We start from the raw sequence: 14,148 nt of genomic DNA on the forward strand, positions 1-14,148 counted from the left end.
TTGAACCTGTTGACCCAGTCTTATGTAAATAAAAAATAAAAAATAGTCAAAAATTTAAAATTAAAATTTAAAATACATATTTTCACTAACATTTTAAGTATTTTGTAAATTTTACTCTATCATAAATATTTTTATTTTGTTTTTATATTAAAATAACTATTATTTTTAAATTTTAATCATTTATTAATTAGTTTATATCAATTATACTATTATATACTACAAGCATTTATTAAAAAATAATATTAATAGATATTATATAATTATGAAAAAAAGAAATCATTATAATTAAATAAAAATATAATTAATTTAAAAATAAGTGAATTTATAACGAAAATTAAAATAAATTAAATAAAAGTAAATTATTTTATGAAAGATATCTCTATATATTATAATTTACATAAAGAGGGATTCAAATCCCACTTCAAGCATTTTGAAAAAATTTTAAATTCCAAGCAATTCGGTCTAAAGTCATTGTCATTGAAATTTATAAATGATTATTGTAAGAATTCTTTATAAGACTTTCTAAAATATTAATATGACTTACTATTGTATTGTTTGATGTTATTTGTTTGTCTTCTATTGTAAGAGGTTATGTTTGATATTATTGGATTATACAACTTATTCATGTTACACTTAGCTGAGAATGGACAAAAACATGTAGACTAATGAAGAAACTAAAGCATTTCTTAGTTTCATGAAGGAATATGTTATTGACAATCTAAAAGCTAATTACAATTCAGACAAGAACTAGCATCAGCAAGTACTTGGACATACTTTCCTGGACAGCAGTAAAAAATTACACCTATTCAACTATCCTCTCTAGAATATTATTTTACTTCTGTTTCCATCCCAAATGCCTTCGGCTAACTGCACCAGCGTCAAGAGTATGTGGTGCAGAATTTATAACCCATAAACTAATCGGTAAGTGCATCGGGTCGTACTAAGTAATACATCAGGTGAGTGAGGGTCGATCCCACGAGGATTGATGGATCAAGCAACAATAAATAAGTGATTTACTTAGTTAGACAAGTAGAAAATAATGTTTGAGTGTTCAAAAGCATTAAACAAGAATTCAGAGTATTAGAAAGATAGGCAAGTAAATAAGTTGGGAAAAATAATATGAAGAAGTCAGTTAAGGATTCAGAGTTATCTATTTTTCGGATTGACTTTTCTTATTTATTTATTTTAATCATACAAGATTTAATTCACGGCAAATTATATGTGACTAGACCCTAATTTCTTAGACCTTTCTAGTCTCCTCTAAAATTCATCAATCGTCAATTCCTTGGTCAATTAATTCCAATTAGGGGGGTGAAGTTTAATTCTAGTTATTATGCCACAAAAATCCTAATTACCCAAATATAAGAGGATTATATGCCACGTATCCCGTTAAGTCCAGATAATTAGACTTTAGGAGAAATTGTTTTCAAACTATTGTTCAAGTAAAGAGCTTTTTCAAGTTATACAAGAACTCAATTAGACAGAGAGTCATACTTCTGTTCCACCCAATTTCATAAGATAAAGAACGAAAACAATTCTTGAAATATAAATTAAAATATGAATTAAAATAGAAAAATAATAGTATCAATCTATACAATAGACAAAGCTCCTAACCTTAACAGTGCAGGTTTAGTTGCTCATAGAAAAGAGCGAAAACTAGGATTCTGGTAAATTCGGCTGAGGTGGAATGAAAAGTGGAATCCCCTAGAAGAGAAGTTTCTTCTCTTTTTTATATCTAATCCTAATTAATTTAAAATCTAATCTTTAAAATTAAATAATATATTTTCCTATTTTTAAAATAAAAATTTAAATTTAAATTAGAATTAATTATAGCAATCAACGTTTTCTGCACGTGGCGCATGTCACGCGTACGCGTCAGTCACGCGTACGCGTCGATGGTCTTCTTCGCGTGTCACTTGTACGCGTCAGGTACGCGCATGCGTCGCTGTGCAAATCTCCAAATCATGCGCACGCATCAGGTACGCGCACGCGTCGCTCCTCGTTGGTTATCTCCTTTAATTCTTGTGTTCCTTCTATTTTTGCAAGATACAACAACAACGTGTTTGGAGAAGAAGTATCGACTATTATACATCGTTGAAAAGCATTGGAAGTTAGCTTTCCAACGCCACTAGAGTCACGTCCATTGAATCTCTGTAACTCGAGTTATACAGGTTTGAGTGCAAAGAGATCAGAATTGACAGAATCATTCGCCTTCTCTTTTTTTGCGAATACTCCATCAAATCCAGCCAAATGCTACATAAAATAAACAGAATTACACACGACACAAAATAGCATCTATAGTGGCTAAAAGATAATTAATTCTTGATTAAACTCAACAATTTAAATGCAAATTTATTGGGAAAAGATAGAAAAGATGCTCACGCATCACAACACCAAACTTATATTGTTGCTTGTCCTCAAGCAACCAAAACTAATATAGACTTAGGATGTGAATTTGCATGAGAGTGAGAGTTCAATTAAACTCATGTCTCTTCTTAAAGTGAGGTTTACAACTGCAATCCTGAATATGTTTGGCATCTCACTATCCTTTGAATCAGAAGAATGTTACTGTCATTCGGAATTAGAATCCGGATAATATTATGAATTCTCTAGTCTTTATATTTCAGTTTAATCCTTGAACACATCAAATTATTATCATCATCATCATCATCATCATCATCATCATCATTGCTATTTCTTTTGCTTCAAGGATTAAACTTTCATAAATTTCAGAGAAGTCATAATTGTTCTCTAAATTCTTGTTCCTTATACATCAACATCCTTTGATTCAAATTCAACTATACATTGTTCATATCATGCATTCAGAATCACAATTAATACCACCACATTTAAGTAAATAAGACTACTCTTAAATATAAACTAAATTTCTCATGCAATACATCACTTTTTTTTTCTTCTTTTGAATTCAATCTCAATGAGCAATACATGAGACAATTTTTTTTAACTAAAAGAAAATGATAGAATGAAACTAAATCTAAGAAAATGATAGAATGAAACTAGAAGAGAAGTTTATTCTCTCTTTTATATCTAATCCTAATTAATTTAAAATCTAATCTTTAAAACTAAATAATATCTTTTCCTATTTTTAAAATAAAAAATTAAATTTAAATTAGAATTAATTATAGCAATCAGCGTTTTCTGCACGTGGCGCATGTCACGCGTACACGTCAGGTACACGCACGCGTCGCTCCTCGATGGTTATCTCCTTTAATTCTTGTGTTTCTTCTATTTTTGCAAGACACAACAGCGTGTTTTGATAAGTATGGACTATTATACATCGTTGAAAAACTCTAGAAGTTAGCTTTCCAAAACCACTAGAATCACGTCCATTGAACCTCTGTAGCTCGAGTTATACAGGTTTGAGTGCAGAGAGGTCAGAGTTAACAGCATCATTCGCCTTCTTCTCTTTTTCTGCGAATACTCCATCAAATCCAGCCAAATGCTACCTAAAATAAACAGAATTGCACACGACTCAAAGTAGCATCCATAGTGGCTAAAAGATAATTAATTCTTGATTAAATTCAATTTAAATACAAATTCACAAGAAAAAATAAGAAAGATGCTCAAGCATCAATATGAAACTGCTCCTTGTCCTTCATCAAAACTTAAATTTGCTGACATTCCAAAATCCTCCACATCTGGACTATGATCTTCATCCTCCTCATAAACTTGTTCCTGTGCATCAGAACTATCCACTGCACCCACACTCGTGACTCGATCTTTTCCGGATATACCCTCCAGTCGTGTGGAACAAAGAGAATGGCTGACCAGGGAGTATAGAATTTGGTCAAGTATGTCTGTCATAAAACTTATAGAAGTTAATATACATATTCAGAAGTGACAAATCAATTAATTTTAAATAATTTTGTTAACAACCTTTATACATGCTTCAAGAGCATCTCTATTGTCAACATCTACACGCTGTTTATCAAAATTTCATCCAAATCCATTGCAAGCCATCATCTCAGAGACATGTTGATACTTCTCTGAGTCACTTATGCTTATTCTTGCAATGCTTAACTATTAGCATATAAGTTGGGAACGCCTCCAGCATCGTTAAGGCTAATTTTTCAAAAGTCCATAGTCTAAATTGTCCACAATCAACTTTCAAACTATCAACAACACACTCCTCCATGAAACCAATAAATGCTTTAGTTTCTTCATCAGTCCACATGTGTTTTGTCCATTCTCACCTAAAACGTGTAACATGAATAAGTTGTACAATCCAATGAAATCAAACATCACCTCAAATAACATCAAACAACGCAATAGTAAGTCATATTAATACTTTAGAAAGTCTTACAAACAACTCTTACGATAACCATTTATAAATTTCAATAACAATGAATTTACCTGTACAATAGATAGTCTTACAAACACAAATTAAGCTATTACATCACAAGAGTCATGCCAAATTAAACAAGGAGATTCAAACTGCGCCTATTCCTATTCTGTACGAATTGTTTGCCACTCTTCGTACATCTCAATTGCAATGTTGTCACGCCATTATGTCCACTCATTTGTATTTCAACCACATCAATCATCTCGTCTGGTGCTTCCTGTACAATAGGCAAAAATTCATCTAAGGCTAGTTTGCTCTTCCGGATTCATATTCATATTCTTCCGAATAAAATTTTGCAATAGACAACAAGCAATTATGATGACTGTGTCTTTAGAGAGTAAAAACTAGAACTTCTTAAAATTGACCATCTCTTCTTAAATAAACCAAAGCCGCTATGACATTCCTAGTAGAAGAATGCTTCCTATTAAAATACTCCTAGTACTTGCGAGGTGCACTGCTCCTTAAGCCCATTCTCTAACATGATAGCGAGTGCTTTTATACGTTCTAATGCATCACGTCTAATTCTACTATTTATCCTTTTGTCTAAGGACAGTTGCCCACTAATTCTATTCCTTAAGTACACAAATAATGTAAGAACAAATAACAACATCAAATTATTATACCTCAATCTCATCATTTGATAAAAATCAACATTGTTTTACAATTTCCAAACGCTCCATTCCTTCCTAACAAAATAATCATTTCAATCAAAAAAGCATAAATATTCAATTTAATCTACATCAAAACTAATTTAATATTCAGGAGCAGGTTATGAAGTAGATGTAGTGCAAAAATTTCTACAGCTCGCATACACAAAGAATGCACTTACAAATTGTGATACTCATTTCGTAAAACCTTTCCCTCACATCTATCTGACTACTAAGTGCAGTATTTTCCAAAGATGATATGCTCATATGCTACAACCTTTCATATTCAACTATCAAATGTTTGTGCATTTAAAAGAAAATAAAAAACTTTAATGCGCAAAGAATAACTGTAATTTTCCAACTTCAAAATAACTCCAACTGATTTCATGAAATTGAAATGAAATTAACGTGTAAGGCATAGAATAAATAACTCTGTATTGACATTATGTCCCTTGCTCGCCAAAATTAATTCAAATTTCAAAGCATGCCAAATTCTTTAGGAAATAAATTATACAATTCTTTGCTTAAAAAATAAATAATAAAGAAAAGGAGCAATGACACATAAAATAACTAAAACAAAATAAATTAAAAAGCATATAGCAAGTCATATCTCTGGAGCATGTGTCTTAGAGTGTTTAAATGATATTTTTTATTTAAAAATGGGAAAAGAATAACCTCCCTATTTGTCTTTCCTGGAAATTTCATTCCACAATCTAATCTACCTCCTTAACCCCACTCTATATGCTTATATTAAGGAAATGACCAAGACCTTGATATTTCTTTTTATATTTTTAGCCAAAAGACCTTGGACTTTTTGAGTCTTTGTCATTATTCATTAAATATTGTCTCCAAGTTTCATTAGGGAAAAGATTCGTTGGAGACAAAAAAAATAAAAAAATAAAAAATAACAAGCAAGATAAAATATTTGTTTAGGAAGTCCCTCTAAATTCAAGTCTAAAGAAAATAAATAAATAAATAATTATAACATAATTATTGAGAGTATAGGAAACTTCCTCTCGTTCATGCTTGTAAAATTGCAATATAACCTTCATCTCAAAGTTATTAAACTCAAAAAATTTAGACAAAATTTCAGGAATTCAGTTCATACATTAATATTTAATACTACTTATCTATGAAAAACTAAAAGTTCAATGAACAAATCAGTCATATATTATGCAATCAGGACACAAACTAAGATCATGGCAACTAACCTAGGTAATGGTGGCAAGCTAACGACGACGAGGACGTGGTTGTCCTGGCAGCGGTGAGAGGGCGGAGTCCTGGCGCGCTGGTCCTGCGATTGCAAAAAACGAGATGAGAACACAATGGAAAAGAACATATGCAACGGCGACTCACCCAGCTCACGGTGGCTACGACGGCGAAATTTATGTCGTGTTCCTCACGGCGACGACAAGACAGAGGCTCCAAGTGGAGGCAGTTGATGCTCGTCCTGCGTCGAAGATGAGATGACAACACTGGCTACGAACTTGAGTTCTAAAATTGTGACAACGACTCACCTTACTACGGTGGCTGCGATGGTGACGTGAAGGAGGAGGTGGTCCTGACAGCGGCAATGTGGCAAAAGCTTGACCTAGGAATCTTTGATGCTTGGAAGCTTCTGGTCTGAGAAGATGATATATGTGCCCTAATTTGATTTTGCAAAATGGGTAAACTTGGAATTAACAATTTGGACTAAGGGTATTTTAGGCTGAAATTGTTATTTAAATTTCAGTCTCCCCAAAAATTTCGGATTTGGATCCTCTAAATTTTGAATTTCACTTTAGAGAGTAAAGTTTGATCTCTCACCATTTATTTCATAGGTGCGACCAAAAGAAAATATGAGAGAAACCATTCAAGGGTGAGAGATCAAACTTTACTCTCTAAAGTGAAATTCAAAATTTAGAGGATCCATCAGTCCATGTGTCCTCACTTTTTGAAAGTATTGAAGGGACCGAAATTGAGTTCCGGAACTGAAATTTTAGTTGCAATCTCAACCCAACAAACATGAGTGTCTGACCTTGTGAGAATTTTGTAAGTACTTATTAAACCTGAGAATTGTACACTATACTAATTTGTCCAAAATATCAACATTAAAGAGCCTTCTTTAAATACATATTTATACAAGATTTGAATGTCGTAGGGCTTCCCAAAGAACTCTCCCCTTGCAATTCACATGTCAACCGCTATCCTAAAACTTAGAGAAGTGCTTGCATCTCAAAAGGTGCAAAGCAAGGCATAGATAGCCTTGAGACTAAGCTTTTTAGGCTCTCTTCCTTCTAATTGGCATGGCATGCTTCATTGCTGTCCTTTGCTATGTTATTAGAATGGCCTCTACCGTTTTAGGAGGCATTGCAATAGTAGCAACCTTGAAGGCTCGTGATCATCTTGATCATCATCATCATCATGCTCTTCTTCGTCTGAAATCATTCTTTTCCTTTGTCAATGAGAGAGAAGATTACATGCCAAAGTAAGAAAAGGAAAAAGGAAAAGTGCTTTCTTGTAAAATGGCAGTGCATGAAGATAGAACATTGGAGGGCTCTAGTGTTAGTGTGCATGTTGGAAATGATACCATCAGTACCACTAGTAACAATTAAAGCATGCACAACCTAAATCTATCTTCGTGATAACCCAAATATTTCAAAGTGCGTAAATGTATGTTGTGAAGTTTGGAGAAAGATCTCTAAAACGAAGAAATTGGTAAAGTGAGAAGAAGGAAATTTGATCACTATTGAATTTATAACTTCCATTGTCTGTAAACCCCACTATATTGATTCAGGAGTCATTAGACAATCACTTTCTCATTTTACAACCTCCACACTTTATAAGAGCTTGATCGTGAAGTTTATAACTGCAATTTGGGAGAGTTTATTGAAGATCAACTTAGAAGATGAATACAGCATAGAAAGAACTGCAACTTGGGAGACTTTATTGCATGACTAAGTAAGAAGATGAATACAGCAAAGAATAATTGGTTAAGACAGATGCTTTGATTTCTTAATCAAGTGTTTTGGGTTGTCTTAATAGCAATTTATTGTTGTTGTTGTTGGATGGTAAATATAATAGCAATTTTAATCTTTTTATATAACTACAACCAGTTTTTGGTGGATTTAAAACCCAAATTTCAACAAAGTAGGGTTATGTACTCGTCTAAATATAATATAAATTACCCTGAATTACATGAAAAGTCTAAAATCAACCAGAACTGCAGCTGGAATTATGAACTCAAAGCATCCAATAAATTCAATAAACTCAATTATGGCTAGAAAGCACTCCTAACGCCATCATTGTTTCAAATTATGTAAGATAATAAATTGGAAGTAAACAAAATTTGACATAGGCTGCCACCAGAAGCACAAATTTGATATTCATACCTCTTAGATGAATCTCATCAATAAATTGTTTTCAAACTCATTAAGCTGATAAACTAAAAACCTGCATAAATCAAGTGAGAAACAGGGTGAGAAATCTACTTAAAAAAATAAAGAGATTTAGTTTGCCAACTATCACTCAGTTGAAAATGTTGGAACTTATAGCTAAAAACAGATGCACACAACACAAATATAGATTCTGACCAAGAATAAAGTAAGCTCACGGTTTGAAACTATAACTAAACCAGCTGCTTCTCATCAATCATGAAGCAAAAGTAAATAGCCAATTCATATAAGAATACTGCTGGGTTCATCATATAAAAAGGAAGTGAACCTGGCGAACATTTGTTTTCAGAGTTGCCGTTATTCTGGGAACCATGAGCACAAGACCATGCAAAAAATTACAGATGAGCCAATATAGTAGCTGCTAATATATATAAAGAGGATTTGCAATCACCACCAACAAACCCATACTTGGAAAGATGGAGCACATAAAGATAAACAAAACTCAGTAAGTACTTATCGTAGGATAACACAGGCATGGACACCACCTCAAAAAATTAAAGATTATTATTATAGGCAAACACCCTCTAATATGTTAAGCCTTATGCAAAACTAGTAGCAAGAGCCATGGCAAAAGAATAAAGGGATAACAGTGGAGGATCCAGAGAAAGAATTAAAGAAATAAAGCTGAATCAATGCCGAGCAATATATGCATGGGGTTAATGATTCTTCAAAACTTGTGTTCTAATATCTCCTTTCAAGATATCGAACCTTGCAGATTAATTGGCACTGAAGAGAATCTTAATATTACTCCGAGACCTGATTTTGCTTGCATAATTGCTGCTGATATTGCATCAACTGCAAAAATAACTTCTGTAAATTAAGACCAATAATGAATGAAAGGCCTCACAAACGATTAGAGATTAAGAGAATGATGGCTTGCATGAAATACAGGAAAGAAATACCATTCTAGCAATATTTCCAAAGGAGTTGCAAATGGATCTGCGGGTTCCCCAATCAATGATGGTTCTAAAGCTGCTAAACCTACACCAGCTTGACCACTCTTTATCCTCCTTCTATTCACTCACTTTCTTCATTACATTCAATTTGTGCATCATCATTTAATTTACACTGGTTCCCTCTTCATGGACCCAATAGATATGCTGCAATGATAAAATGCCAAAACTTATCAGAACAAATCTGCCAAAACAATGAATCAAATGACATATTCACAGCAGTTTTTGCTATACATAGTTTTGAAGCATATCTCTGTTACTGAATGGACAGAGAAGTGCTTAATGTTAACAGATTTTTTCAATAACTCACAAAAATGCTGTGGAAAAGGATTCTAATATTGTTTTGTAATTCAAGAAGCCGGAGAGAGCTAGTGTCACAAACCATTTGGCATATGCTGTCTGATAATTGTAGTGCTTCTTGCCACTTATCAACCCGAGTAAGGCCTTTGATGAGGTCGACTAATGTGCTAAGCTCTGGAACAACATTCTTACTTATCATGCTTGCGTACAGCTCGAAGGCTTTATCAACCTTACTTGCATGTGAAAGACTCTCAATTAAAGAAGTATATAAATACTTGCAGGCCATTGCAATGCTTGGAGATGACGAAATCTCTTCAAGCAGATTCACTGCAACTTCCAATCTTCCAGCCTTGATGTAGTTATCAATCAAAATTTTATACAAAGAATCAACAGGGATTGATTCATCCTCAACCAACTCATCTAAAAGCCCTATTGAGGCTATGAACTCTCGGTTAATACCTTCAATAATTTTACGATGGCTTGATATATGCCTAGGCCAATATGTTTGTTTCATTTCATCTAATAGTCTGTGTGCCTCATCAAAGAGGCCAGTGGAACAACAATGATTAATCAATACTCTATAGGTAATAAAGTTTGGAGCACAACCCTTTGAGCACATATCTCTCAATAGCTCAAAGCACTGTTCAATTTTTCCTAATTTCCCAAAGCCATCAATCATTGCAGTGTAAGTAACAACATTGGGATTACAACCCTTTTCTTCCATCTTAAGCATTAGCTTGTGGGCTTCATCAGCCTTTCCAACTTTACAGAGCCCATCAATCATCTCTGTGTAAATAACTACATTAGGAGCAATCGAATTCTCTAGCATCCTGGACAAAACTTTCAAAACAAGATCCAATCGTTTGTCTTTAAACAGACAATCAATTAAAGAGCTGTAGGTGTATAGACTGGGACTGTATCCACGCTCCAACATTTTTGCAAACACCTCCTGTGCATCCTCAAGCTTTCCTGCCTTGCAGAACCCATCTATAAGAGCATCATAGACTGTCTGGTTCGGTTCACACCCATGTGCCCACATAGTATCCAACAATTCACGGGCTTGTTTAACCCTGCTTGTTTTGCATAAACCATCCACCAAAGCCCCATATGTAATAACATTTGGTTCTTCCGTGTTGTTATCATCATCCAACTTGAAATACATGTCCATGTCAGAGGTTTCTATGTCACCTTGCATTCTGGCAAAAATCTGGCAAGCTTTTTCAATCTGCCCAGCTTTACAATGACCATCTATCAAAGCTGTATACGTAACAATATTTGGCTTGCAACCTTCAAGTACCATCACCTCGAATAGTTTATTTGCATCAAACAACTTTCTTGCCTTCAGGTATGCATGAATAAGTGCAGTATATGTCACCACATTAGGCGTGCAACCATCCCTTAACATTTCATCATACCATTTGCGAGCTTGTTGGATGAGACCAGCTTTGCAAAAGCTATCAATCAAAATAGTATAGGTGTAAACACTGGGAACAATGCCATTCCTTTTCATTTCTTCAAACAAAAGAAAAGCCTTCTCTACCTTGGAGGCATTACATAGAAAACGAATCACTTTAGAATATGTACTATCATCTGGAACAAAACCCTTGCTCATCATTTCACATATTATCTTAAAGGCTTTATCAAACTTTCCAGCCCCACAAAGACACCGTGCAAAGTTACCTACATTGACCTTATTCAATACAACCCCTGAATCAAGCATCTCATCATAAGCTTTCTCAGCTATTTCCAGCACATCCGAGATAGGCAGCTCCACATTGCCACATATACTACCAATCAATATATTATAAAGTAGATACCCTGGCTGGCACCCACATTTTACCATTTTCTTAAACAACTTGTAGGCATAAAAGTAATCCCCTGATTTACAATAAGCATGTACAAGAAAATTAAATATCTCACGATTTGGATAACATCCTTCAGTAATCATCATACTAAGAATTCTCTTACACCTCCCCAGCTGCCCTTTCCTTAAGCAACCAGAAAGCAAGATCTTATAAGTCATAACATTCGGAATACAAGAACTAGAACGCATTCGGTTTAAGATATCAATGGCTTCTTCAAAAAGTGAAGCTTCACACAAACCAGAAACCATCCTATTGTAAAATACCGTATCAGGCACATAACCTACCTTTGCAATCAAATTGAGAGCATCCCTGTACCTCCCTGTTCTGCAGAGAGAATACGCAAAACAGCTGAGAGTGTACCCATCCATACCATACCCGTAACTCTCCATCTCCTTGTGAACCAAATAAGCACTGTCCAATTTACCAGCACCAAGGAAAACCTGAATCAAAGCACTGTAAGTGGTTGGAGAAGGCTTGTACCCGAAATCCTTAAGCCTGCCGAGCTCCTCCAATGCTGCATTGTACAGACCGTTCCGGCAACACTTCCGAATAAAAAAATTGAGCAGCTTTTGAAGCAGCTCCTTATCATCATCCCTTATTTCCCGCAAAAACTTCTCGGGCACTCTACCACTGCCATTGCAGCCCAACACATCGAGGAGCGCATCATATACCGCAGGGGTGTGGGTGTACCCTATTTGTCTCCCCGCCCACAAGAAAAATTTGACACACAATTCAGGGTGTCTCACATTGCACATCATCTGCACCACCAAAGCCTCAGTTAATCTCCCCCTGAATTGCCTGAAAAGTTTCTGCGTTTGGGCACCAAAGCTGTCATTAGTGTTCCTGATGGCATCGGACATCAAAATAGCATCGTGGGAAGGGTCGTCAGAATGCACAGTAGTGGTTGAATTGAGGAGAGTGGTGCGGAGGAATGCATAGTCGGTTGACAAATCGGGGGCTGGGGGCAAAGTGTGGTGTAAGAAGGGGTCGTCGGGGTGGACCAAACCTTCAAGGGTGTTGTCTGAAGAGGTAGAGAAGGATTGCGGTAAAGAGAAAGAGAGAATGATTTTGGACTTGAGATGGAGTAGAGAGCGTGAGAGAGAGAAGACAGTGTTTAAGTCTCTCTTGCTCACAATCATATCTAATATCTAAGATCTTAATAATAGGACATCAATTGGATTAATGCTTGACACATGTCTGCCTACCAAGTACCACAGTTGAAGTAATGAGATGCAGAACCTGTGATACAATATAAAAATATAATATAAATATAAATACACTTGATTGAAAAATATCAATGGCAAAAACAGAATTGGATTATACTTGATAGACATAGTGTCAGTGCTAGACCAAGAGGTAGAGCGTCAGCTATCACTTGATTGCATCAAATTCAAATTTGGAAAAAATGAAGGTCCCTGCCTACACAGCATAGCATATATAAATGGTAAAGAAAATATACATTGAGATAAAGAAAATATTTTAAAAAAAAAATAGAAGCAGCAGTGAAACACGTGTATGACAGAAAGGGCTACCCTATCATAGTTGTCAAAACTGAACCGATGTTGAACCAGTCAATCTATTGGGTCACTGGATCACTGGTTCAACCGGTGGGTTATGAGTTGAACTGATTGACCTGGTCCTACTTAAATAAAAATATAAAACAGTCAAAAACTTAAAATTAAATTTTGATATATATATCTTCACCAACAATTTAACAACAATCAAGTCTCAATTTCTAAAATAACTAATACGAAAATAGACATATCATTAGTCAATACTACAATAATATCTTAATTTGACACAATAATAATGAAAATCAATTAGGCAATTAGCAATCAATTCCAATTAAGCAATTAACAATCACACTGGAGCCTATTAACAATTAATCAATTAGGAAATTAACAATCAATTCTAACAATCTATTAGCAATTAACAATCAATTCTAATAGAGCCTATTATCTAGTTCTAATCACACTATCACATTGACAATCAATTAGGCAATTAACAATCACATTGTAACAATGGAGCTTGTTAACAATTAACAATGAATTAGAGGCAATCAACAGTCAATCTAACAATGGTAATTTCAGGGCCCTCAAAATTAAAATTGAAAATAAGGTGCATCCCTATTATTTTTATTAGCAGAATCATAATATCATAACTGCAAAGCAAAACTAAATAACTAAATAGCAATCTCCAAACATTTTCTTTCCAAATTCAAAATTAGCAAACCAACAGAAATTCAGCAGCCAGAAGGATAACTAAATTAGTAATTAGCAAACTTCCCATTCAACAAATTAACAAATTCAAGTCTCGTCATAAATTCATAACCAAGAAATTAGTCAATTACATTACATACATAGCGTCATAAGATATCAGCACAAACACACACAAAATTAACTAATTGTTTCTAATTAAATCATTTTGAACACATTAACATTTTTTTTTATGAACAGCAGATTAAAAACAAAACAAAAAAGTAAGCAAGAAAATAAGTAACCTTCGGTGGTCGTCCAACGAGTAGAGACGCACGGCAGAATCAATGACGCACGGCAGCGTGCAGGCAGCAACAACCACGGACGACGA

General features: G+C 34.4%; 1 protein-coding gene across 10 annotated transcripts; it reads right to left on the reverse strand.

Annotated features, from left to right (window-relative positions):
* Window positions 1-3,587: 3,587 nt before the first annotated feature.
* Window positions 3,588-14,148, reverse strand: LOC107484862 (pentatricopeptide repeat-containing protein At1g06710, mitochondrial). 10 transcript variants are annotated; one of them, XM_052258597.1, is made up of 10 exons: window positions 14,063-14,148; window positions 12,886-12,981; window positions 9,780-12,801; window positions 9,347-9,544; window positions 9,153-9,239; window positions 8,382-8,442; window positions 6,528-7,427; window positions 6,222-6,304; window positions 3,898-4,214; window positions 3,588-3,818 (listed from the first exon to the last, which is right to left on the reverse strand). In XM_052258597.1, exons 3-4 carry the CDS (start codon window positions 12,699-12,701, stop codon window positions 9,503-9,505), a joined length of 2,964 nt encoding a protein of 987 aa, XP_052114557.1. In that variant the 5' UTR covers window positions 12,702-12,801; window positions 12,886-12,981; window positions 14,063-14,148; the 3' UTR covers window positions 3,588-3,818; window positions 3,898-4,214; window positions 6,222-6,304; window positions 6,528-7,427; window positions 8,382-8,442; window positions 9,153-9,239; window positions 9,347-9,502. The 10 variants fall into 10 exon arrangements, with proteins under 10 accessions (XP_052114557.1, XP_052114541.1, XP_052114558.1 ...); XM_052258598.1 differs by lacking the exons at window positions 3,588-3,818; window positions 3,898-4,214 and adding exons at window positions 4,375-4,580; window positions 4,987-5,049 and having other exon boundaries at window positions 6,222-6,655; window positions 6,941-7,427; XM_052258594.1 differs by lacking the exons at window positions 3,588-3,818; window positions 3,898-4,214 and adding exons at window positions 4,375-4,580; window positions 4,987-5,045.

The sequence above is a fragment of the Arachis duranensis genome, chromosome 1 (genome assembly GCF_000817695.3).
Source record: "Arachis duranensis cultivar V14167 chromosome 1, aradu.V14167.gnm2.J7QH, whole genome shotgun sequence".
NCBI lineage: Eukaryota > Viridiplantae > Streptophyta > Magnoliopsida > Fabales > Fabaceae > Arachis > Arachis duranensis.

What these genes read in the sequence shown, in the direction of transcription:
- LOC107484862 (XM_052258597.1), bottom strand. Translation starts at nt 12,701, where the DNA reads ATGATTGTGAGCAAGAGAGACTTAAACACTGTCTTCTCTCTCTCACGC. An exon ending in CAGACAGCATATGCCAAATG is followed by an intron (nt 9,545 to 9,779) that starts GTTTGTGACACT and finishes TTATCATTGCAG; the next exon opens with CATATCTATTGGGTCCATGA.